Source organism: Ovis canadensis, chromosome 1 (assembly GCF_042477335.2).
Source record: "Ovis canadensis isolate MfBH-ARS-UI-01 breed Bighorn chromosome 1, ARS-UI_OviCan_v2, whole genome shotgun sequence".
Classification (NCBI taxonomy): domain Eukaryota; kingdom Metazoa; phylum Chordata; class Mammalia; order Artiodactyla; family Bovidae; genus Ovis; species Ovis canadensis.
In genome coordinates this window covers 175733599-175760391 of record NC_091245.1, presented here as the reverse complement: position 1 = coordinate 175760391, position 26793 = coordinate 175733599, and the positions used below count along the sequence as shown (strand labels likewise).

Here is a 26793-nt window from a genome sequence, read left to right as displayed (position 1 = left end):
TCGAGCATGACACATGACTGTCAACAAAAGGTGTACAGAATAATAATACACAAGAAAAGGACATCAAACCTTCTATGGAGAAGAATCCATTTCTGATGAAACCAAAGAAAGGGCAGGAATACATTAATTTTCTCTTGAAGAAATATTGAGGAAGAACTGGTCACGAAACCCCATGGAGATTTACAGTGATAATCTTTCCTAGACTCCAGACCACAAGAGACCCCAACATTTACAAGAGGCTATTACAGTTTACTTTTAAACTGTATTTTACTGCATTTGATTCCACTGCTCTTTTATTAACGTACAACCGAGCTTCCAACTTTTCAGGCCAATTTCTCAAGATGTTCACCTTTATATCATCATTTCCTATTCCTCACCTACTAACAGCTCAGGCTTCAGGTAAAACTTTCTCGTTCCTGAAGTTGTTCTTATTTTTCCCTGTCTGCTCGTATCCTTGCCTTTCTTCTGAATCTTGTGGATTTGGACATACCAAATTCTACTAACAACTTCATAAAGCCTTTTCTGAAATATCCCCAACCCCAGCACAAGCAGACTCTTCCCATAAGACCATATTTTATAGTTACCATTTTTCACTTCTTACTCAAATCTCTTGTCTCAAAGGCATCTAAAGTGAGCAACATATACTACAAGGATGCTAGAAGCAAATAGGAAAGACTATCCCAGGGTCCATAACTGTATGATTGGTCAAGATACTAACTCCAAAGAGCCTTAAGTCCCTGCTCTGAAGAATAGGAACACTCATTGCTGTTGTTTAGTTGTGTCTAACTCTTTGCAACCCCCTGGACTGTAGCCTGCCAGGCTCCTCTGTCCATGGGATTTTCCAGGCAAGAATAGTGGAGTGGGTTGCCATTTCCTTCTCTGGGTGATCTTCCCAGCCCAGGGATCGAACCCAGGGATCCTGACCAAGGGATCTCTTGCATTGGCAGGTGGATTCTTTACCTCTGAGCCACCAGGGAAGCATGAGACATCCACTCTGGAATGAGCTAACTAGTCAATAAATGCATGTGTTCTGTCCCATGCCTAGGCTACAAAAACCAAAGGGGGTATGATAAAGGTCATTCAAAATTGTCTTAACTTCCCAGATCCTCCCCTCTCTTTCGCACTGAGTCTATCTGAATAACATGTGTGATCCTCTATATTGACTGTCTATTAATTAATTATGATTATTAGTTTAAGTGACAAGTAGAAGTTTCCAGAAATGTCCTACTAAAAAATGCGGACATATATTTGTACATTTGTACAAATGTATACATAAAGATGTCAAAAGGAACAATAATATGGTTTGAGTCTACTAACAGGCAGCTGCAAAAGCTAGAGGCTATGAATGCCCACAACATTGCACCATAAGGCATGCTGCTGAATTTAAGAAAGGAATCCAGGTTATATCCTTAGGACAGTTTAAAACCCTCAGAAAACATGAAACCCTCATTCAACTTTTTTTTTTTTTTCAACAATACAAACCAGCCCTGGGAAACCATTTTGAAAAACTGAAAAATTCCCAAACAGGTACTTCCGCTCACCAGATGCACTAATAGAAAATAATCAAACAGCAAAGAATGAGTCAGAGAAAGTTTTAACAATTAAAAAAAAAAGTGACATTTCAACTAAGGCTGTAATATTCACACAAAAACACCAGCACAATTGCCTGCACTCTTTTGTAATTTCAAAACCATTTGGTAAGTAGGTAGAAACAAGTATCACTTACGACTAGAAACCAATTGTATAAGGATTTTGAAAGTAGCTGAACCTTCCACGCATGGCACTAGAAGTGAGACAACATTTCATAAGGGCAACTGTAAACAAGACAAGTTGTGGGGTGGAAGAGCCAGTTACGTCTCCATTGGAGTAGCTTGTTGAGGGGTGGGGTGGGGGGGGCGCACCTTATGAAATTTAGATTTCATTACTCACCACAATGGCAAATATTGTGAAGCTAATTAAGTGACTAGTAAAGGAATTCCTGTATGAAAATAAGACTTCCTTCCTCTTAAAAGTGGCCACCTGTTGGGTTTTATCAATTAGCAGTATTTGAGAAAGTAAACAATTATTGGACAGGCTGCATGTTACCCAAAAACAGTAATCCAAAAATAAACTCAAGAGTTTAATTATAGGAAGCTTATGCAACTCCCTATGAGGTTTCAGATTAATTGTTTTATCACAGAAGCATGATTATGAAAGGATCTAAAGCTACTTAATGGGAACCTTTTACTGTTAATTACTGTTATGAGAATTGGTTATGAAAATCAACTTTTACTGTTATGAAAATCTCCAGGAGCATTTAAAATCATTTAGATTACTGGAATTGACTTTAAATTTGCTAGATGCTCTACACAGTTAAAATTCTGTCTTTAACAATACCGTTGATTCCTGAAACCTTATGTGATCATTAATTACACAATAACTATGCTATTCATTTATTCTGGATTCAAGTTTCCCTGAACACTGACTAAGAAATTTTTGTTCCATGTTAGCCTGTTAAGCAACTCAATACAACCACAGCAATTGAAAGAATTATTTTTCTACATACTGAGATGTCTAATAAAATATCTCACTTGCAACTCTGTATTTGTCACCTGCTGGTCCATCTTTTCATAGAACTTAACCAAATGTTTGGGTGGCTGGGGTTTTTCATGAATCAATATTATTTGCAAGCTGTAACTCTAAAGAAATATAGTCAGAATTATTCCTTTCAGGTTTAACCACAATGATATTGCTTTCCTTTCCCCTTACTTGCTAAATCCATTACACAATACATTTTAGATGTACAATGAACTCACACTAATTTAAGATTACTTTCGAAACAGATCAGTATGCAATTTCTGAATAAATTAAGTCACATTTTGGAACATACACGCCACTTCTCTGGAAAGCATTCCTGTTTAGAAATGCTTCTCACCAACTACTGCTTACACGGTGTTTACACGCATGCACACATCATAGTACATCCTGGTCCACTGCCATTTGTCCCTCTACTGGCTTTGAATACTCATGCTATACTTACTCCCTACAGAAACAAATCAAAGCATATCTTTTGATAACTGTGTATATTACAGAATTTTTAAAAAAATTAGTGCTGGAAGGGATGCAAATTTTGTTCCAACTCTCTCTTTCTCATAACATCGTTTTTAAAAAAGGAAAAAAAAAACCCACAAAAAAACTGAGACCCAGAAATTAACTCAGATATGGTTACAAAGCTTTTTAGCTGTAGAACTAGATCAAGATTGTCATCTTCACCATGGGCATTCTCTGACAGCAGAAGCTGGGTTCCTAGAAACACTGAAAACAAAAATCGTTCATAATAAATAAATCACCATTCATAAAAATCCATCCCTTGTGTCCATCAGTGCAATACATACAGTGAGAAAACACTTCTTGGCCATAGGTTTCTTTTGTCACCTCACCAGTATTTGCAAGGTGGACTTGGAACTCAGGAATAGGAACAAAGCTTGTATGTCTTCATTTAACACTTGATTCGGGATTCACCTTCGTGCTGCTGCTAGACCTTTAGCGTGGACTCTACTAACTGGGGGATGCAGGATTGGTTGTTCACAGTTACCACAAAGCCTCGTCACTGTAACCCACCTCCTTGGCCATGTCTGTGTATTTCTGCTTTTCCTTTGGATCGAGAACAGCCCACCAATCAGCTAGTATCTTGGTAGCACCTCGGTTATCAAGCCTGGGGTGTTCCTGACGTACAAGAGAGCGATGACGTTTGCAAAATAGGAGAAATGCATTCATTGGTCTCCGGGCTCGCTGTTCTGGTGATTCATCATCTTCAGTTTCACCAGCATCTTGCTCTAGGCCATCGGCCCCAAGAAGTTGAACCTATTAGCAACAAAACAAAAGCCAAAATGTTTAACACACCCTGGATAACTCTCTTTTTAACAATTAGTGTCGGTTTTTAAATTGTATTTTTCCTTAGCTCTATTTAAACAATTTATAAGTGGGGGGAGGAAGGGTTTTTAAAAATTATCAACCACTATTTGTGGCTGGTAACTAACTTAAAATGTTTTCTTTTGCTGAGTTTCTATAGCAACCTGTGCATGTTTCTATTACAGCATATATTATTACATTGTTCTTATAATTGCTTGCATTTTTTCCTCTCACTAACAGTGAGCACAAAACCTCTCTTATTTCCCTCATACACAGTGCCTAGTTTACTGTCTTGTACAATATTAGTACCTAACTAACTGCTGGATAAATGATTAAATCCATATAAAGAATTAAACCCATTCCATAGTATATAGGTCTCAAAGTTAACAATATCCTCATAAAGATACATGAATATTGGTTCTGTCTTCCTCCTTTTTGGAAAGTGCTTTTGTACAACTAATAATGTGAAAATGAATAAAAATCTAATACAGACTAATGTTTCTGTGTACATCAAAGTGAAGCCTCCTACCATAAAAATCAAAACAGACATTGACATTATTTGAAGGAAGAACTACAAAAGTAAATTTTCAAGTCTATAGATAATCACACATTCTTGTCTACTAAAATTCTATGGTGACAGGGCTTAAACTTTCAAAACTGCTTTTGAATTCTCCAGTTTCCTAAGCGTCTCATTCAAGATCTTCAAGGACTTCCGCAAAGCTCTGATCCTGTCCATCTGTGTAATCCTCATTGCCGCTGTCCTAGTAGCACTCTGACCTATGGCTTCCCCTTCCTGCTTTTAATCCCTTATGATAATACTTCCTATGCATGGCTGCAGGTTTAATTTCTTAAAGCACATCTCTGACCACACAATCTTAGAATATAATAGCACTGTTAAGTATCTTCTGAGGCTAAAATATGATTCCACCGTATTTCTTGGAAACACTGCAACCGAGAACAGAAGTCCAGAGTGCTTACTAAAACCATTCCTTTAATGCTGTTGCATAGCTAAAATCAAGAAGGATCAAAGATGCTGTTAGACTGCATTATACATACAATAGGGCTGCTGCTGCTGCTGCTAAGTCACTTAGCTGTGTCCGACTCTGTGCAACCCCACAGACGGCAGCCCACCAGGCTCCCCTGTCCCTGGGATTCTCCAGGCAAGAACACTGGAGTGGGTTGCCATTTCCTTCTCCAATGCATGAAAGTGAAAAGTGAAACTGAAGTCACTCAGTCGTGTCCGACTCTTAGCGATCCCATGGACTGCAGCCCATCGGGTTCCTCCGTCCATGGGATTTTCCAGGCAAGGGTACTAGAGTGGGGTGCCATTGCCATCTCCGATACAATAGGGCAGTAGTTCTCAAATGAAAGTGGGCATAGGAATCCCTGGAGGTCTTGTTAAAACACAGATTGTTAAGTCCCATTGCCATAGTTTCATATTCTGTATGTCTGGAGTAGGCTTTGAGGATTTGTATTTCTAACAAGTTGTGCAGTTATGCTGATGCTGCTGGTCTAAGGATCACACTTGGAGACCATTACTATAATAAGGCAATCAGCTTCTTTTACATCATGTTTATTGGGCAACTGTTACAGACACTCTAAGACAAATCACTAATTTAATCCCACTAAATGTTTTTTAAAACTCTTTTAAATTTAAATTAAGCATTGTATATGCATTTAATTAACCATCAATTGTCTTCAGACACAATCTCAAAGTCAGAACTACCTGATCTAGAAGTACATTAGGGATTATTACCAGGAGTGAAGGCTACAGATTTATCTTCCTTGTTATGGATATAATCATTAACAATGACTTGCGTTTTCAAGGAATATTTATCTATCATTCTGAAACTGACTAAGAAGTTACAGAAAAATGAGGCGTAAAAATATGTATTATGTAGGTTGAGGAAGTAATCTTATTTTCCCTTCAGAAAAAATAACTTTGATCCAGTGACTAAATTATAGAACTCAAGACAAGAGTTGGAAAAAGAGATAAATAAGCCAAGATCCTGGCCCCAGGAGCTCACTGTTTGGGGAGAAGAGAAAGACATAAAAGCAAATAAATTAGAAAGCAGGATGATGACTGCAACAAGAAACCAGTGTGATAATGAAACACTAGTGGATTGGTAAAGTCTCCCTAGAAAAGCTTGTCTGGGCTAAATTTTGAAAGACAAATCAGAGTACATAAGGTAGTCGATGGGAGGTTGTGGGGAACTAACAAAGATTAAGGCTCAATGGTTTATTCAGACACTCATACGCAGTTCAATAGAACCAGTATACAAAAGATTAGAATGGAGAACTAGAGTTGTTGTAGAAGAAGGTATGGGGCGTTTCATGAATAATGTGCTTTGTCATTTTTTTAAAAATGCAAAAGAAAAATAAGTGCATTTAATCCTGTAAATGAGTGGTTTCAGACTGTATGACTCAAAAAAACCCCTTGAAGGGGACCAACACAGACTGGAACTTTTTGTTCTATCAAGTATGAACACTAAAAACTTTTTTTTTTTTACTTCTCATATAATTATTTCATTAAGTTAACTAACTGAAAAGTAAGTAAACAAACAAGTGCATGGTATATAAATTAAATCAAAATGAAAAATTATCTGGACCTTTTTTTTTTCCTTTCACCAGAGGCCAAGTAACACTCTGCAACAAGCCAACACTAGCACCAGACCAGAATCTGGAGACCACTACTAGCAGCAATGGAGAGCCATGAGTGGTTTTAGCAGGGGAAAGGCACTGTCACATCTGTATTTCAGGATAACGCCCATCATTAGTGTAGAGCATGAATGACAGTAGCAAAACTAGCAGCAAGCAAGACTAGAGGAATGAATTAAAAGTTTATGCCAGCAGTCCACACAAGAACCAGGACAGGGCTGAATCAAGGCAGTATTCATGAGAATCGAGAATTGGGAACAGAGACAACGGTCACTAATGAGGAAGAAACCAGAGTGACTGGTGTCTTAACTGAATGTAAAGGTTGAAAAAGGAAGAATGTTTCCAACTTTGGCAGCCAGATTCCTTCACACACAACTGAGAACACTTTTTCTCAAATGAAGGGAAGTTATATCCAGTGGGGAGCAGGAAGATTAGTACTGGGTAGACAGAATGTGAGAAGGCTCTTGGCAGAGAAGGCTGCGTTGGGATGATGAACTAATGTACCAACAAAAAGAAGTAAGACCAACAGTGTGGGTGAGATCTCTTGACTGTAGACTGAAAAGAGAAGAGGACTCATTGACTTCATTCTTTTACTAAATAACTGTTTACTGGGCATGTGATACGGCACAGCCACTGTTCCAGGTGATGCCGGCAGAGCAGTGACCATACAGAATCCCCATCCTCATGAAGCTGAAAAGTAGCACAATCACCCTGTCACTCTGGAAGGATCTCTCTGGCTGCTTTATTGAGAACAGACTGCAGAAGGGCAAGAGCAAGGGAGCGAGGGGCAGAATACAGTAATCTGCACCAGCGCTGGTGGTAGCAGTGACGCTGCTAAACAAGGCTCAACTCGTGAATACTTTCGAAAGCACAGTTGAAAACCTGCTGATGGACAGACCAGAGACTTGAGCAAAAGAAAACAAACCAGGTGTCAGGTCTGACCAGTCTGACAGCTGGAGTTGCCATTTACCGAGAAAGCAAAGAAAGACGCCGGAGGACGGGGTTTGGAGAAGAACAGAGAAAGCTTCATTTTGAACACATTCAGTCTGAGATTCTGACGTGATATTTAAAGTGGATATGTCAAGTAAATAGTCAGAAATACAAGTCCAGAATTTAGGGGACAGCTCCAGCATGGAGACAGAAATTAAGAGGCTCAGAGAACATCAATATTTGAGGGTAAAATAATGGATGGATAACAAACGGAAGAAACCAGAAAGGTAGAGTTGGGAAGGTAGGAACAGAAATAACAGTGAGTGCTGTCGTGGACATAGGAAACAGCTTCAATAACCAAGTCATCAATAGGTGCAAATGTGAGAGAAAGATCAATTTAGGCACGAGCATGAAAAGTGAAAGTGAAGTTGCCCAGCGGTGTCCCACTCTTTGCGACCCCGTGGACTGTAGCCCACCAGGCTCCTCCATCCATGGGATTCTTCAGGCAAGAACACTGGAGTGGGTTGCCATTTCCTTCTCCAGGGGATCTTCCCAACCCAGGGATCGAACCCAGGTTTCCCACATTGCAGGCAGATGCTTTAACCTCTGAGCCACATAAGCACAAACTTGGCAATTTCCTCAAATAGGAAGAGTGACACCATTTCTCTGAAAAAGGAAAGGAAAAGATGGATAAGGACTGAGATAAGAGTAAGCTGAGTAGAGAAAGCTGAAGGAGTCATTTTTCGTGGCCTCTATTTTCTCTGTGAAAGAGAAAAAAATTACAGCAGTGAGGAGACCATAAACAGTATCCAGAGAAGATGTCTGCACAATAGGAAAAATGTTTATAATTCCTGATAAACAGAGTGAAAAAGGGAGTTGACCCAAGTTTGACCCTAGGACAAAAGACTGAGTGGATACTGAAGAATTTTTATAATATTTGTAGTGACACAAAATATGTACTCATTTATTCTTCCATCGACCATGAAAGGTAAAAATGAAGGTCGCTCAATCATGTCCAAATCTTTGCAATCCCATAGACTGTAGCCCACTAGGCTCCTCTGTCCATGGGGATTTTCCAGGCAAGAAAACTGGAGTAGGTTGCCATGCCCTCCCCCGGGGGATCTTTCCAACCCAGGGATCAAGCCCAGGTCTCCTTCAATCAGGCAGATTCTTAACCATCTGAGCCACCAGGGAAGCCCATTGAGCTGTTCAAAATCTACACTGCACCAATCACCATTCTGGGCTTTAAGGAAGGAGAAGACGACAGGAGAAGACCCCCGCTCTACCGAGGTTATACTCTAGTCTGGGAAGACAGACATAAACAAGTACTCATAGCAAACAGAAAGAAGTTCAAGGGGACAAATTCCTCAGACGGGGAAGACTTGGGTGTGAGGGACATCTCTGGGGAGGTAAAAGCTGAGGAACAGTCATGCCAAGATCTGAAGGGCTGTGTGGCTTTCTAGTCACCTGCATCATTGTGTAACTTTCTAAGCTAGAGCTGGCTGCTTCAGTGTGAGACGAGAGGAGGGGGACTGGGAGGGGTGGCTGCACCCAGATGCTCTGAGGGCCTCAAGGATGAGGGCCTGAACAGCTCTGAACCTGCCTGTAGTGGCACGGCTGGGCTGGGAAGGAGGAAAGAGAGGCCAGAGGAGCAACAGGTGGGTGCAAGGTGAACATATCAAATTTTATGAACTCACTTCATTTGACGATTGCCTGCAAATCACTAGCTAATTGAGAGAAATACTAATTAAGAAGGATCTGCTTCAGTCTCAATTATTAGGAAGTACAGATACTTTAAGAGTCATCAACATTTGGGATGAAACTGTAGATAAAGTAGTTAAATAGAATTCAAGTTATACAGACTCCTAGAAACACATTCACTGTACCGCACGTGTTCAGCGCAGTTCCTGAATGAAAGTTCAAACTTAAAACTTCTACAATGAACGGAGGAATTACCTTATCAATATCCTCCTCTTCGTCTTCCTCTTCTTCCTCTTCTGAAAAGTCAAGGAGTTTCTTTGCTAGCAACGGATGCCACTGAAGACACTTGCGCTTTGGTCGTTTTCCGGTCCCTTCTCCTTCTGCTGAATGATCTTTATTTCTATTACTGCCTTTCATTACTGTGACCTGTGGTAACGAAAAGAAAAAGAGAAAGAGATATCAAAGTAAATTTGATTAAAACTAGTTTATTTAGCTTCCTTAACTTTAACTGGATTATAGTTTTAATGATTAAAATATCTACCAGCTCAGGCATTTACTGGATTCAGTAAGAACTCTAAGTTAACATAATCAAACATTCATTTTAGTGGGCTAAATTGCTAATAAAACCTGCCTCTTCTGAAGTCTTCTTCCTTCCACTTTATAATTTCAAAACTCAAAACCCAAATAAAGTGTTAAGATGATGATAAGTTATTGTCACCTGTTCGTATTTACCCAGGATAGTGTTTCTCAAAGTCTTCCACTAGAGTAATGTGAAAGATGCTTCCCAGGAGAGCAGAGATCCTCCCAGATGTAGGTCTCTCTACATTCTCTGACAGCTCCTATTTTTTCATTAATAATTTATATGAATTTCACATTCTACACTATGATAAATCTTAGAAGTATTAAGTAAAATGAATGCTTTGTAAGAATGAAATGTTTTAGATTTAAAATAAAACTATTTCATAAGATGACATACATTTTTCAAAAACTAACTGCATGCAGCCTCCAAGGATCCCGTCCATATACGAAGTCACTTAGTGTGATGAGCACCCACCTGTGATACAAGTCACCAATGTCTGTGCATGTCCCTATTACATACACACTGCAAATCTCCAATAAGTTTCACTCTCTAGACTTTTTTCCCCAATAGATGATTGTCTGAAATAACTATGAATCTGACAAAATCTTTCAGAAACCTGAATTCTAAAATATTTTTCAATGACTTAAAAAAATTTTTTTTCTCAATGAAACAACTACATATTCATATTGTAAAGGTGAAAACAGCAAAAAAAAAAAAAAAAAAAAAGATGTACCTTGTCCATTATGCCCAGCCCAAAGTTAAACTACACACAACCAGTTTCTTACATGCTTTCCCATAATTATTTAATATTTCTCATTCATTCATTTGAAGTAACATTGATAAACAAATTACTCTTTATACACACTCATGTGAAAATTCACGTAATACAGTTAAATACCATCAGTTTAAATGGTTCATGCTGATGACTACAAACACAAATGCAGTTGCCAAAAATCACACAGTGGTGGCCTTTCTGGTCAGTTTAAATTTGCATTGATCCAAATGCTTGCAGAGTGTTATCAATAAACTTTTAATGCTAAGTTGCTAACATTAGGATCCATGAACATACAGTTTCAAGATTCATCTAGTTCTAAAGTCTTCAAAACAATATGATATAGGCAGTTTTAAATTTCTTCCTTAATTGTTTTTGGGTTTGAGGGTCACATTTAGGTCTTCACTTCAAAATCAAAAAATATTCACTAATGTTTCCTTCTAGAACTTACAAGATTTCATTATTTTAAAAAATGTAAATAACTAATCAATCTGGAATTCATTCTGACAAAGGAATGAGGTGGGGATTGAGCTTATTTTTTTCTCCCCAAAATACCTAACCAACTATTTCAAACCATTTATTAAATCCTCCTGCTTTCCCCCAATCCATGTATATAAAAGTCCATTTCTGGACCATCTTCTGTTAATAATCTTGCCCTCTGTTTTCCCATCCTTTGACCAATTCTAATATCTTAATGGATAATATCATTCTGTACCTTCTCCTATATACAAATATATCAGTAAACACAGCCACTTAAAATGTCTAAGCTGAAAATTTCACACTTTAAGTTAATCAGTTTGATCATCCTCATTTTTAATAACCATATAATATTTCAAAATAAGAATGTATTGAAATTTTCTCAATTATTTCATGATTGATAGGCATTAAGATTGCTTATCAATAAAATCTTCATTTTAATAATTTTTTAATCTTCATTCTGATAAAATCTTATTATTAAAAGCTGTGTCTAGTCAAAAAAAAAAATAAGCGGGAGGGTGAGGAGGGGAGAAGAATATGTTCCTGTGGTTTCCTTAGCAAGAAACTTCTGTTGAACATCTGAAGCAATTACATGATTCATGTGGCTGCCTCAAGAGTAGAAGTGATTGAGAACTCTAAATGGAATTAGTTATCTGGTATGTTTTTAATAAAGGAGCAACAATTTCTTTGAATTGATAGACCAGTCAACAATTCCCAGTCTATCTACAAAAAAAACTTGGCATAGGCAACCCAATTTCCAAAAATATCAACGCTGTATGGAGAGAAGAGGAAATAGTTATTTTTGTGGCTTACTAATCACTTCAGGATGAGATGCTTGAGTGGTAATTAAACCCATACTGGGTTTTAATACCCAATATTTTATGATATAACACATTTTTTAAATAAGTAAAAGAAATCAGCAGGAAATTTTAAGTCAGGCAAGCTGTTATCAACTGGAGAGGTCAAAGTGATTGCCAGTGCCTAGAGAAAAATATATCATTTAGATTCAATGATTTTGATTATGCTATTTAATTATGCATGAATGTGTTTTAGAGTATGTGCCTTTGTATATATTTATGTGTAATTTTAATTTCAAACAGAATACAAAATGTCAAGAATCAAATGAATGGATGGTATACGTGGCTTTGGGGTTCAAAACAACCACATTAACCTCCTCCTACCACACTGCTCCGCTTCTTCCCACAAAGCTGCCAGGCAACTATGATACCATGTCTCCTCTCTGATACTCCCCAAATTAATCTCTCCACCCCCATGAAAACAACAGAAAGATCCTATATTGCTAATGATACCAATCACATTTTCTCCTGAATTACATTTGTGTGGGTACATCCTACCTCCATCACTAAGCCTTCTCCTTGATGATCCAAGACTAGTTAACTTTATACACCCAGAAGCATCTGGCTTATCAGAACATCAAGATCAGTTAGTTGTGAGGGCTGCTGTAAGCAACTATATGAAACTCCATCCTAAATTATGGTGATAATTCACTATTTATACACTAGAATGGCTTCAAAATTAACACCTTCTCTTTCATTCCTGTGAATTCAGATAATCTTTCTTGAGTGAAAAAAAGGAGGTCTGACAACTACATATAACAGTGAATGCAGGCCTAGGTGGCAATGTTCTGTTGGGAGAACCATCAACTACCTGGGCTGTGGGGGAAAAAAGAGTGACAACTAGCACAGAGTCTAGAATAAAACAGGAGGAAAATAAGTATTTTTAGCATGAATAAAATAAGCGAACTGAAGACAGAAAACTTGGGACAAAATAATCAAGGAAAGTGTGTCTGATCTAATGACCATGAAATACCCCAACTATAAACTAGACACTTCAATAACTTATAGCTATCTGATTACTTTTTAAATCACCATGGATCTATTTTCAAACTGTTGAAAGAAGGCAAGCGTCCATGGAGGGTAGGGGTGGGGGTGCTCCTGATTATCATTCAGAAGTAATGAGAAAGAGAAGAATGAAAGAAAAGGTGAAGAAAAACATCTGAGAAAAAATAAGGGCAAAGAAGGCATATAATTTTGAGATTTAAGCATATTACTTATTTCAACAGACAGGAGGAGGGAAAATTGTTACTTTTTGACAGTAACAGAGACCTACATTCGTAACTATTTTGCCACTAAAACCCCCACACATTATACAGTTTGGTTTCTTGTTCTGGTAAAAGAGCAAATTAAGCTAGCAATCTACAGGTAATGAATTAAGCAACTGGGGGACTTTATTCAAAAGGGGTTCTTTTTCCTTTCTACATGGCAATTCTAGAATAACTGAAGTCAGGTTATTTTTACTATCAGTGGACTCTGTACTTGAAAGAATCAATATCATAAAATTAGGTTGCTGAGATCAAATGATGGAGGCTGAAGGTCCCTATCCAAATTACAGTAGGCTTTTGAACAACTCAGGTTTGAACTGTGAGCGTCCACTTATACATGAAACTTTTTCAGTAAAAACAGACTATATTACTATATGATCAATTGCTGGTTGAATCTACTGATCAGAGAGCCATGGATACAGGTAGGTAACTGTATAGTTATATAACCCCAGCATGAAAAAGTGGACTGTACTGAACGATATTTATCTTATAAAAATACACCAACCCATGTGTACCCTTTTCTTTGCCAGGAAGAGTTGCCCTAGATACTAATAAGACTAAACCAAATGTAAATCAACTTGGTGATACATTAGGAAAAACTTCATTTAACTATGTTTTTCAAATGCAGCAGGCCCATTCATGAAGACCTTCACTGAGATCAAACTTCATGATAAATTTAAGGAAGAAACATCATAAAAGAAACAGTACAGAGTGAACACCACATTTAACAAAAGAAAACCATGGACACTGAGGCCTAAAGGCCTCATTCAGAACCCTGCCTATACCACTAACTGCTCAGTGTAAAGCTGTTTATCTTGCTGGTCTCTCTTCACATTAACACTATGTTAACAGCTCTACCGTGAGAACACTTTTCATGTAACACCCAGCACACAGCCTGCACCAAGACAGTTCCCGCTCCATGGTAGTAAACTGTCCTGACACCCACGGGCTTTTTAGAGGGAGTATGGGTTCAACAGACAGCAAGGGCTCGCTTTAACGCAGCCTAAGATGCTGTTGGAGAGAGAACATAGAGGACTCCCATTCAACAGTGGTTCATGTTCTTTCATCTCCAGCCTCAGAAACTGAAAAAGAAAGATGCAAAGTTTCTGTTCTTTTGTATGAGTGATATACAGTCAGAAATGGACCCTTCGCACAGCCATAAATTCTGTAAGATCCTCTATTCTCTCTATCTTCTTGTCTCTCTACTTGGGCAATCAGTAAATTTTGGCTTTTAAAACACTGTGTAAATGTAACTGTGTCACAGGGATATTTTAGAGTTTAAACTGTTTCCTGAATGTCCAATAAAACTCCTTTCAAATCATATTACTGGAAATTCAGACCAAGTGAGATACGGGAAGGTGAGGGAGGCCTATGAAATCTCATTGTTGGACAGCCACACATTCTATTCATAAGCAAACACTCTCCTGGGTCTACCTGAGACTGCTAAGCTTCAGAGCCTTCTCGGGCCTACAGCGAAGAAAATCAGCCCCAAGAAATAGTGATAAAGCAGTAGCTCTAGAGCTTCCACATGAGTTAGGGTGACCTGCTTAAACAACTCTTGCGAGAGTGTTGCTGCTTTCAAAATGCTCCTTGCTGCCATTCTTTCAGGGATCCAGCTGACACAGACACTGGCAGACACCCCAACCTGGAAGCCTTGCTCACTTCCTAAAATTCTTCCATTTTTTGACTTGTGCTTCTATCAAGGCCCAGGTCACATTCACTTCCCTTCTAAAGCTTTCTGTGAAAACCTTAAAGTCAAAATTCATTGCTCTCATCGAATCACCAGTCTATGTCCGATGCAGGATACAGCATGCTTGGGGCTGGTGCATGGGGATGACCCGGAGGGATGTTGTGGGAAGGGAGGTGGGAGGGGGGTTCATGTTTGGGATCGCATGTACACCCGTGGTGGATTCATGTCAATGTATGGCAAAAGCAATACAGTATTATGAAGTGAAATAAAGTAAAAATAAAAAGTTAAAAAAAAAAATAAATAAATTAAAAAAAAATTCATTGCTCTTTGCTCTTGACCTTTGATCATACTTGACCTTTTCGGTCCAGCACTTACCATGGTATTTCAGTTAGCTTTATCTATCTCCACCCTCTCCCCAGTCGGTTGTGAATTTCTAATAGGAAGGTGTCTTGGTTTCTTGCTTTTTTGTCCCTGGGCCTCAAACTGAGGCTGGTATGTAGCAGTTTCTGAAAAGGGTATTTATGGCTTGTAATTTCCTTACCTGACACTTAACCACATAAAACAATTTCCCCAAATGAAGTGTTCCTAAGGATAATTTTTAAAATAATACTAATATACAACTAATATTTATTAATACTATTTGCTTCATACTTGATATTTATTATCTCATTTAATCTTTGTAAGAACCGTTCAGGCAAGTACTAACCACTATGCAACCCAGTTGAAGAAGCTGAGGGTTAAGCCATTTGTCTAGGGTCACACAGTTGGCAGCAGAGGAGCTGGCCCGAGAACCAGGAAGCCTAACTCAAGAGCCCAAACACTTACCTAGGACAAAGCTCCAACATAAAGCCTTGCATCTGCTGACTCACTGGGCATTTTCTACAGGACAAACAGCTTAAGAGCCATGGAACTACCTAAGGGGCACTCTGGGGGGTTGGAAGGTACATACTTTCAAGGTTCAGAGCAGAAGAGCAACCATACATCTCTGATAACTGTAAGTGACAGTTACATTAGACTAACTTTAAAACTCTTTGAAGATTAAAGTTCTACAAGTGCTAATCATTATTTATTGTAATTCTAATGGCAATTTTAAACTGTAGACAGATTAAATGAAAACTAACTCATTCAGTAGGGTAATACTCTCATTGTAGAGGCAATTCAGTCACTCTATTCATGCAAAGAGTGTCTTTCAATGCACTCCTTATTGAAAAGCAGTAGCTCTTCAAGTTGAAACTTTAACTCTGTCAAGATGTTATCTATATGCTCTTCATGAATACTAATAAGACACCAACTATTCACATTATGGCTTAGCTACACTGGCAGTGCTGGTCCCTAACCCCTCCCTTCATAAAGGAATATGTGTTCTAAGATCTTTAATACTTACACTTATGACATTTAGCCTGAGGAGAGCTTAACATGGTTCTCAAAATGCATGCTGCTCTAGGCTACAGATAGAGACAACAGCTACCCTGAAAGAGATAAGGCACCAAAAGAAGTGGCTGAGGGAAGAAAAGCGATTTGCACAGAGAATTCAGTAACAGGCTTGAACATGTTTCCCATCACACTGCCCTCCCTGCGAAAGCCCAACTCTCTGCTCTCCTGTAATTTTAGGGTGGCATTTACATTCTTCACCATAAAATCCCAAATTCCTAGTCTTCAACAGGTCTAGCATAACACATTTGCCCCTTTTAGTTTCTAAGTGAACATGGGTGTTTCTTTTTTTAAAAAATCCATTTATTACATGGTCAGGGCATAATTATCACACTGACAAGAATCTGATGTACAAAACAAAGCCGATGGGAGCCTCTTCCTCATTTATTCTCCACACAGCTAAACATATTGATCACATGCTGAGCTACGCACTGTGGCAGTTAGGTGCCCAGCCTTACCTCTCATCTCATCACCATCTCTGCCGCCTCCCTCCTGCTGGCAGGCAGGCGTCGCCCTGTCTCCCACACCTGCCCTGTGCTTCCTCAGCTCTCCCAGGCCTGCACACTGTACCCCACACATCCATTCTCACTTCCTATGTAAGTCCCTCTGAACTCTCATTTCTATTGTGATTTGCCCCAGCTCCTATCTCTCTCCTTCCTGAGCACCATTTTTGACCACCCACATTTAATGTCTGTGCCATATTTTTTGAAACTTGATTGTACAACAACTATCATTTTCCCGTATAATACATGTATAATGACGCCATATGAATTCCTCCCAGAGACCCTGGAGGGTAAAGAACATGCCAGATGCCTTTTTTCAGGATCTGTCAGAGCAAACGTCCCTGTGCTAGACAGGGAGTACCTGAGGAAGTCAACACAGAAACAATAGCTTTCTGCTTTCACATTATGCTTTTTCTTTGCACTGTTTTGCTAGCAGGCATAAGAGACAGAAGGCTTGAAAGGAAAACATGCAGAGAAGGAAAAATAAGAACACAGAGGGTTGCTCAGGAGGAGTGGGAAGAGAGAAGAGAAACAGAAAACTTGAGGAGAAGTCACTTCCAAACAGCTGTCGGTACTAGACTAAAGACATTTTTTCATAGCTTCATTCCATTCTCTGGTCAATGATGTCATTATGCTCTCAAAACAGAATATCATAGTACCTTCCCCTCACTAGCACTCTTTTCCCTTCATACCTGGTCTATTGCTGCTGCTAAGTCGCTTCAGTTGTGTCCGACTCTGTGCGACCCCACAGATAGCAGCCCACCAGGCTCCCCCGCCCCTGGGATTCTCCAGGCAAGAACACTGGAGTGGGTTGCCATTTCCTTCTCCAATGCATGAAAGTGAGAAGTGAAAGTGAAGTCACTTAGTCGTGTCTGACTCTTGGCGACCCCATGGACTGCAGCCTACCAGGCTCCTCCATCCATGGGATTTTCCAGGCAAGAGTACTGGAGCGGGGTGCCATTGCTTTCTCCACCTGGTCTGCTAATTAACCTCAATTCTGAACTCATCCAACCATTTTTCTTTCCCAGTCTATCCCCAGGTTGCTGGCTATTCCCAGTGTCTGACACTACTACAAAAAGTTTCCAGTCTCAGGTTGATCCTCAGTGCTCATTCATAATCTTTACTTGTCTTAGTCTTATCCAATCCCACGGTGCCCATATATTAATAAATTATTGGTTCCTTCTCAAACTTCATTGATAATGAGAATAGTTATATATATATATATATGCATAAAACCCTTACACATATATAAAATGCTTACACATATATATATATATATATATATATATATATATATATATATATATATTGCTTCCTATGTGCCAGAACATCATGTGAAATGCTGGGCTGGATGAACCACAAGTTGGAATCAAGATTGCTGGGAGAAATATCAACAACCTCAGATACGTAGATGATACCACTCTAATGGCATAAAGTAAAGAGGAACTAAAGACCTTCCTGATAACAGAGAAAGAGGAGAGTGAAAAAGCTGGCTTAAAACTCAACCTTCAGAAACTAAGATCATGGCATCCAGTCCCACCACTTTATGGCCAATAGAAGGGGAAAAAGTGGAAATAGTGACAGACTTTTATTTTCTTGGGCTCCAAAATAACTGGATGGTGACTACAGCCATGAAATTTAAAGATGCCTGCTCCTTAGAAGGAAAGCTATGACAAACCTAGATAGTGTATTGAAAAGCAGAGATATAGCACTTTGCTGAAAAAGGTCCACATAGTCAAAGCTATGGTTTCTCCAGTGGTCATGTATGGATGTGAGAGTTGGACCATAAAGAAAGCTGAGTGCCGAAGAATTGAAGTTTTTGAACTACAGTGTTGGAGAAGACTCTTGAGAGTCCCTTGGACTGCAAGGAGATCTAACCAGTCAATCCTAAAGGAAGTCAGTCCTGAATATTCATTGGAAGGACTGATGCTGAAGCTGAAACCCCAATACTCTGGCTACCTGATGTGAAGAATTGACTCCTTAGAAAAGACCCTGATGTTGAAAAAGGTTGAAGGCAGGAGGAGAAGGGGACGACAGAGGATGAGATGGTTGGCTGGCATCACTGACTCAATAGACATGAGTTTGAGCAAGCTCTAGGAGTTAGTGATGGACAGGGAAGCCTGGCATGCTGCAGTCCATGGGGCTGCAAGGAGTTGGACATGACTGAGCAACTAAACAACTGCTAAACACTTTATATGAATTAATTTCTGTAACATTCCATACACCTCTTGGAGAAAGGAACTATAACGGTCACGTTTTATATAGGGAGCGACTGGGAATGACAAAGCTTAAACAATATGTCCAAGGCCATTCTGCCAGCATGCGGTAGAGCCAGGATTCAAGCCTAGGGCTTCTGTCCTCAGAGCCCAAGCTTCTCCATATGGTCCTTCCCAGTAAAATCCTAGCCATTCTAAGAAATGCCTTTGCCTCCTGGTTAACAGGAAAGTCTACATATGTGGACCTTCCCAAAGTTCTGCCCTGCCTACCAATTTCAAAACTTCTTTTCTTCTGCTTTTTCTCAAAGGCAGAATTTCAAGGCGGGCTCCTTTTCTCCCTCCCAGCCTGTGCTTCTCATCTTTCCTGCTCCCCTGGACCATTAGATGTTCAGTTTGATGAAGTACTGATGAACTCTCACCAGCTGCTCCCAGTAAAAACCTGCTCTTTTGGCCTGGACACAATTTCAAGTCTAAAGCCCTCTCTGAATCCTCCTCCTTTAGCTAGTCCTCTATTTTGGTACAAACTGCCCTCCAGCCAACAGGCCAGGAGACTGCCTAACCCCAAGCCATGGAACTAGCAGCCAAGAAGAACTGGCCTGCTTGGTACTAACGTTGTTCACAGGCTCCACCTTGCACTTCACTTACTGACTTGTTTCCTAATCTTCTCAGTTCTAAAATCCAGGATTAATTTCCTAGAAAGCACTCACGGCTCATTCCAACTGTGCCACAGGCTCTGGGTTCCTTCTCCACCTCACTATGATTCACGCTTGCATCTTTAATTTCTAGACTCTCAGAGAAAACATATTGTCTCCACCATATCCATGGGGGACTTGCCAGAGCCCACATGGTGCACAAAAACTGGACATTCCTTCCTTTCACAGAAACATCTGGAAAATATGCACATCTTTTCTACTTCCTGACCACTTCCCAATCATTGCAACTGGCTTCTAGCACCGATACCTAACCTCTCACCACGTTCTGTCCCTTCTACAGCCTAATATATGGTCTGCTCCTCTCCACTCGCCACGCTGGCTTCCTCTCTATGGCTGCACTGACCTCAGTTCTCCAAACTACAAATACATGCTCATGCCCTTCTGCATATGAAATCTCTTCAGCAGTCCCTCAATGTACTCAGGAAGATGTCCAGACCTCTGCCTTCAAACAGCACATAAGATTCCTTCCTGACTTCGTCCCTACTTAGTTTTAAGGCTCACGTTTCTTTGCTCCATTCTCACTCTTAAAGTTCTACCTATACTGAGCAACACGCTATCACCTGGAACTCACCTCTTAGTATCTGCACGACTGCTCCCTGCTGTGAGGCTAGTAGGCCTGCTTCAGGCCGGAGCCTGGATCTCACATCAGCTCCCACTGGCCCTTACTAGTCTGAGAGAGAGGTGCTTCTTAGGTGTCCCCACAACACCCTACACTCAATATCCCCCAGTGAAATGGCATATGTCCCTTGTTACATCCCTCTTGGCTTTGACAGTTATGGTATGAACTCGAGCCCACTCGTTCAGTGAAGAGTCTCAGGTTTGCTCCCTGAAGCCTCTATCTGTCATCTTTATTGCTTCTCATCTGCCCTGGCTTCTTTTCTGCTCCTTCCCCACCATCCCTGGCTCTTCCTTCCTGCCTTGTGACCCTCCATCTCAAGAGATTCCTTACACCAAGTTCAAACAGCATTCTCAAACTCCCAAACCAGAACTGCTGACAATTTTACTTGTTTGGAAATACTAGCTTCTAGGCAGCAAATGTTAAAATGACTTAATGAACAATTTTGACCTCATAAGAGAAATAATTACTATTTTCTTTTCTCTTGTACCCATCACTGAACACTAATCTTACATGCACCAGTTTAAATACAGCCCCTTAAATAATAAGAATGATCATGCATATTTTTACAAATATTTAAAAATATTTATATTAAAACTTTACCAGGACTTCCCTGATAGCTCAGTTGGTAAAGAATCTGCCTGCAACGCAGGAGAAGGGATGGTCTACTCACTCCAGTATTTCTGGGCTTCCCTTGTGGCTCAGATGGTAAAGAATCCACCTATAATGCAGGAGACCTGGGTTCCATCCCTGGGTTGGGAAGATCCCCTGGAGAAGGGAAAGGCTACCCACTTCAGTATTCTGGCATGGAGAATTGCATAGTCCATGGGGTCTCAAAGAGTCGACACGACTGAGCGACTTTCACAATAACCAAAGTTAAAAAAAATTTTTTTCATTTATATTGACTTAAAAAAATTCTAAACTAATCCAGACGTTTTTATTAGTCTGGATGTCTTTCACCATCCTGATCTCTACTTACAACTTAAAAAACAAAACCAGAAACAATGGTTCCTGTTAACAATCAACAATCTACGATACCTCTAGATAGAAATCTCTTTTTCCTAAGCTACTATTCTTTACTCTTAAGTGATGGCAAATAATTTTAAGTTACATTTAAATTTAGTTCACTTAATAAAGCAAAACTTCTCCATCTTAATGGTTACAAAACAAAACTATTTTCCCGTAACATTAAAAAGAAAGAAATCGCTCTTATTTTAGTAGTGGTAGTGTTTACTGAAGCAGCTTAGCCTAGCTTCTGCAACGCTCACCTGTTTTACATTTTGGCACACTAGAATTGAGTTAATTTGTCATTTTCCAGATTACATACTGTAAGAAGGATGTTGCTTATCTTTATATTCCCAAATGCTTGGAATACTGCCTTGACTATATTATGCAATTAATAAAAAGTGCTTGAAAATGCATTAACTAAATGATTTTGTATCAGATTGTGCATTTGCCAAGGAAATTAATTAGAATACACAGGAAGTTATGATACATTTATAGTTTCTGTTTAACTAGAGTTAAGCAGAAAAACCATTTGTTTTATACCTGCTTCACACTTGGTGAGATTTTTTTTCTTTAAATATTTTCTGACTTAATACACATGATACCAAAGTGCTTACTTGCAGCTTCAGAGCCATAATAGGGCCCTATTCAAAACATTAAACATTCCATCTATATTCTTATTAGGTGTTACAGTCCTTTTGAGTGCTTGGTCTGATTGCTTTAACTTCAGTGCCAAGTACTGAATTCTCTTTTCTTTTATTCATGAAATGTATTAAATCCATGGTATTTGTTTTACAAAGTTCTTCAGTTCATAGAATTAACAACATAAGTTTCTATTTCTATACCATTTGTCTGATTATTCCCCCTCTCTGGAAAACTACCAAAGAGAGAATATAAATAGCTCGACATTTTAGGAGGACCCGAAATTCATTCTTCCTTCCATTTTTCTTTCAATGCACAGTATGCAAATGGATATTACCCACAACAGAGTTCCAGAAACACATCTATTTCTGCTTTATTGACTATGCCAAAGACTTTGACTGTGTGGATCACAATAAACTGTGGAAAATTCTCCAAAGAGATGGGAATACCAGACCACCTGGCCTGCCTCTTGAGAAACTGGTATGTAGGTCAGGAAGCAACAGTCAGAACTGGACATGGAACAACAGACTGGTTCCAAATAGGAAAAGGAGTATGTCAAGGCTGTATTTTGTCACCCTGCTTATTCAACTTATATGCAGAGTACATCATGAGAAATGCTGGGTTGGAAAAAGCACAAGCTGGAATCAAGATTGCTGAGAGAAATATCAATAACCTCAGATATGCAGATGACACCACCCTTATGGCAGAAAGTGAACAAGAACTAAAGAGCCTCTTGATGAAAGCGAAAGAGAGTGAAAAAGTTGGCTTAAAGCTCAACATTCAGAAAACTAAGATCATGGCATCCGGTTCCATCACTTCATGGCAGATAGATGGGGCAACAGTGGAAACAGTGGCTGACTTTATTTTTCTGGGCTCCAAAATCACTGCAGATGGTGACTGCAGCCATGAAATTAAAAGACACTTACTCCTTGGAAGGAAAGTTATGACCAACCTAAAAAGCAGAGACATTACTTTGTCAACAGAGATCCGTCTAGTCAAGGCTATGGTTTTTCCAGTGGTCATGTATGGATGTGAGAGCTGGACTGTAAAGAAAGCTGAGCACTGAAAAATTGATACTTTTGAACTGTGGTATTGGAGAAGACTCTTGAGAATCCCTTGGACTACAAGGAGATCTAACCAGTTCACCCTAAAGGAGATCAGTCCTGTGTTTTCACTGGAAGGACTGATGTTGAAGCTGAAACTCCAATACTTTGGCCACCTGATGCAAAGAGCTGACTCATTTGAAAAGACCCTGATGCTGGGAAAGATAGAGGGCAGGAGGAGAAGGGGACAACAGAGGATGAGATGGTTTGATGGCATCACCAACTCAACGGACATGGGTTTGGTTAGCCTCCGGGAGTTGGTGATGTACAGGGAGGCCTGGCATGCTGTGGTTCATGGGGTCACAAAGAGTCGGACTCGACTGAGCAACTGAACTCAACTGATTACCCACAAGATACGTGGTTTACTAAGGCATCCTGGAATATTTTTCTTACAGCCTAATTTTCATAAGTTTGCTCCCTCTGCTGGTCGAAGTTTTATCCTCTAGCATCCTATTTAAATACAAAAGGCAGTGTTTTATACCATAAAGAAAATAAAAACTCCCCTATAAAAAATTATAAATAAAATTCCAAATAAACCTGGAAAGTCACTTAAGAAGCTCTTCTACATCAAAGCATGGCATTAGCTGACTTTAGGGAGAAGCAGTCTTTCCAGTATTGAATTAAAGGCAGGGATTTTCCAATTTAGTTATATTTTTTCCTCTAAGCAAGATCCTTATCTCTTCCAAGACAATTTCTCATTAATTCAGCTCTTTTTAACCTGGAATCTCCACAGTACTTTGCAATAAGTGTCTAACCAAATCTTTCTATATTTACACAGACAGCATTACGGAGAGAGTAGGCAGGACGGAGCACTCTCACTCACACATATAGTGACTTGTCACGGCAGCAACAGTTAATGGCTGAACACATAATCGATACGGGGCTACAGGGCTACTCATATGCCTTCACTGGTTTTTCCTTTCACCTTCTTTTTTCAAAGATGAAAGCTGTTTTGCTGACATATCTAAAAAAATTGCTTTGATTTAGATAATAAAGCTCTTTATAATAAGAAATTGGAAGTACATTTCACTAATAAGTTGTAAATACATTTTCTAATAAGAAAAACCAGTACTGGTCTAAAAACTTCCGGGTTACTTTAACTGCTACTTCCCGATCATAAAAGACATTGTGACTTACACATTGTATCTATTTATCTAATATGACACAGTCCTGTGAAGTGGGTAGAAGTAAGCCCATTTCACAGCTGAGGAAGAGGAGCCTTGCAGAGATTTACGTAATCTCCCCAATGTCACGGAGGGACAAAACAGGGGCACAGCCTAAAGGCTTGGGCTTTAATCTCTAAGCAGAAGTACTTTCTTCCACATGACTGCATCACTGATTTTATTTTTAAATCAATACATTTATTTTGAGAGGAAAAGTAATGCCACTTTATAAGCCTTTTTGAGCATTTGTTTAGTGCCTTAGCATTTACTTAGCTAGAGAATTCCTAAATTTCCATTTATATTTCAAAATAGTCCTTTGTATGGATTTAGACATACTCAATACACTGGGGGAAGGGAGGGATTCGGAGTAAGAAAGCATATGTATCTGTGAATATTCAGTACACTTTACTTCACTTCGCATTTTGTAAATATTGATGCTGCAGCTCCCAGAGTGCTCTCATAAGTAGTTATGACTGACAGTCCATGAGTGCTGTGTCTCTCAAAACAAATATGCTTTACTGACAGAGAGCACGTGAACCTCCATCTAATTATTCTGAGAGGCAGGGTGGAACAAACAACATGACTCCTCAGCTCAGTTTGGCATTCTCCACTGAACACGATAGGCAGGTTACAGTTTAACACATACTATGCTGCTGCTGCTGCTGAGTCGCTTCAGTCGTGTCCGACTCTATGCGACCCCATGGACGGCAGCCCACCAGGCTCCCCCTGTCCTTGGGATTCTCCAGGCAAGAACACTGGAGTGGGTTGCCATTTCCTTCTCCAATGTATGAAAGTGAAAAGTCAAAGTGAAGTCGCTCAGTTGTGTCCAACTCTTTGTGGCCCCATGGACTGCAGCCCACCAGGCTCCTCCGCCCACGGGATTTTCCAGGCAAGAGTGCTGGAGTGGGCTGCCATCGCCTTCTCCAACACATACCATGAAAGCCAGTCATTTCCATGAACAACAAAACAGATCTGCCATGTAATCCTAGAGCAGAGTACATCTTCCTATGGTTCTTGCAAATATTTTTAAGAGTAAATGAAAATTAACTGCATATTTAATACAAAAAAAGGTGAACCTGGAGTTCACCCCTGATAGTTTCTCAGTGATGTGGGTAAATGTTGTTGTTGTTTAGTTACTAAGTCATATCTGACTCTTTTGTGAGCCAATGGACTGTAGCCTGCCTCGCTCCTCTGTCCATGGGATTTCGGTAAAGAATCTGCCTGCAATGCAGGAGACTCATGGTCGATCCCTGGGTTGGGAAGATCCCCTGGAAAAGGAAATGGCAACCCACTCCAGTATTCTTGCCTGAAGAATCCCATGGACAGAGGAGCCTGGCAGGCTATAGCCCATGGGGGCACAAGAGTTGGACATGACTTACTTAGCAACTACACCACCACCACGACTAATCTGTTCTTGAGAGACAGGCAAATGCCTCCTACAGCTTGTTTGTAGTTCCTCTTGGGAGACCTCCTGATTCCAAGTCAACATTTGCCAATGCAGGGAATATAAGAGATGTGGGTTTGATCCATGAGTTGGGAAGATCCCCTGGAGAAGGAAATGGCAACACACTCCAGTATTCTTGCCTGGGAAATCCCATGGACAGAGGAGCCAGGCAGGCTATAGTCCATTGGCTCACAAAAGAGTCGGATATGACTTAGTAACTAAACAACAACAACATTTACCCACACCACTGAGAAACTATCAGGGGTGAACTCCAGGTTCTGGGACTCCCCTGTCACTGCAAAGTGTGACAACTCTCACATGGCTTCTCCTACTCTGAGCAATGGCAAAAATTGCCCTTTGAAAATATTGTGAAAAGAACTGTTCAGATCCTGGTTGATTGTAGTATTATTTAAGACTGGAGTAGGGGCTGCAACTTTCCACGGGATGAGGGAACAGGAAGGAAGTCAGGTGGCTGACCACTCTTGAAACCTCAGGCTTGACTTAAGAACTGGGTGGCACTTTACAGGAAAGTAATGCTTAGGGGGTGCTTCTCTGGTCTCTGAGTGGTAAAGAATCTGCCTGCAATGCAGGAGCCACAGGACACGCTGGTTGATCCCTGGGTCAGGTAGATGCCTTGGAGAAGGAAATGGCACCCCAGTCCAGAATTCTTACCTGGAGAATTCCATGGACAGAGGAGACTGGCGGGGTACTGTCCTTAGGGTTGCAAAGAGCTGGACAGTGAGTTAGCATGCACACACGCACGCAATGCTTAAGGGAACACAGAACTGGATGGAACTTTGTTGACATTCACACAGAAACTGGTCAATGATAACCTCGGACAGGTGTAAAGTGCAGTAACATTTTATGTTTCTTATATCCATTTTTCTCTTGTTTGTAGAGTTTTTGCATAGAGAGAAGATGGGATATATGAGACCAATAATAGTACCAGATTAAGAATAAGGATATCCAACATCTAGCCCTGGTTTTCACCTCACCAAAAGAGAAAGACTCAATACCAGACCTGTTCAAGGACAAAACTGCAACTGAATAAGTAGGAAAATTGTGGAAGTTCTTCATGCATCAAAAGCTTGGTCTAGATGACCCTGCAGGCACATCAGTACCACTCTCTGCTATGA

At 39.9% G+C, this 26793-nt stretch overlaps 1 protein-coding gene across 19 annotated transcripts in view; it reads right to left on the bottom strand.

Annotated features, from left to right (window-relative positions):
- The window catches only part of BBX (BBX high mobility group box domain containing), a 288092-nt gene that overhangs the window by 80943 nt on the left and 180356 nt on the right, over positions 1 to 26793 (bottom strand). For all 19 annotated transcript variants that reach the window (XM_069552481.1, XM_069552537.1, XM_069552453.1 and 16 more), the window contains 2 exons: positions 9436 to 9606; positions 3601 to 3843 (listed from right to left, as the gene is read on the bottom strand). In XM_069552481.1, the coding sequence (XP_069408582.1) occupies positions 3601 to 3843; positions 9436 to 9597 (405 nt within the window). In that variant the 5' untranslated portion in view covers positions 9598 to 9606. The remainder of the gene's footprint in view (positions 1 to 3600; positions 3844 to 9435; positions 9607 to 26793) is intronic.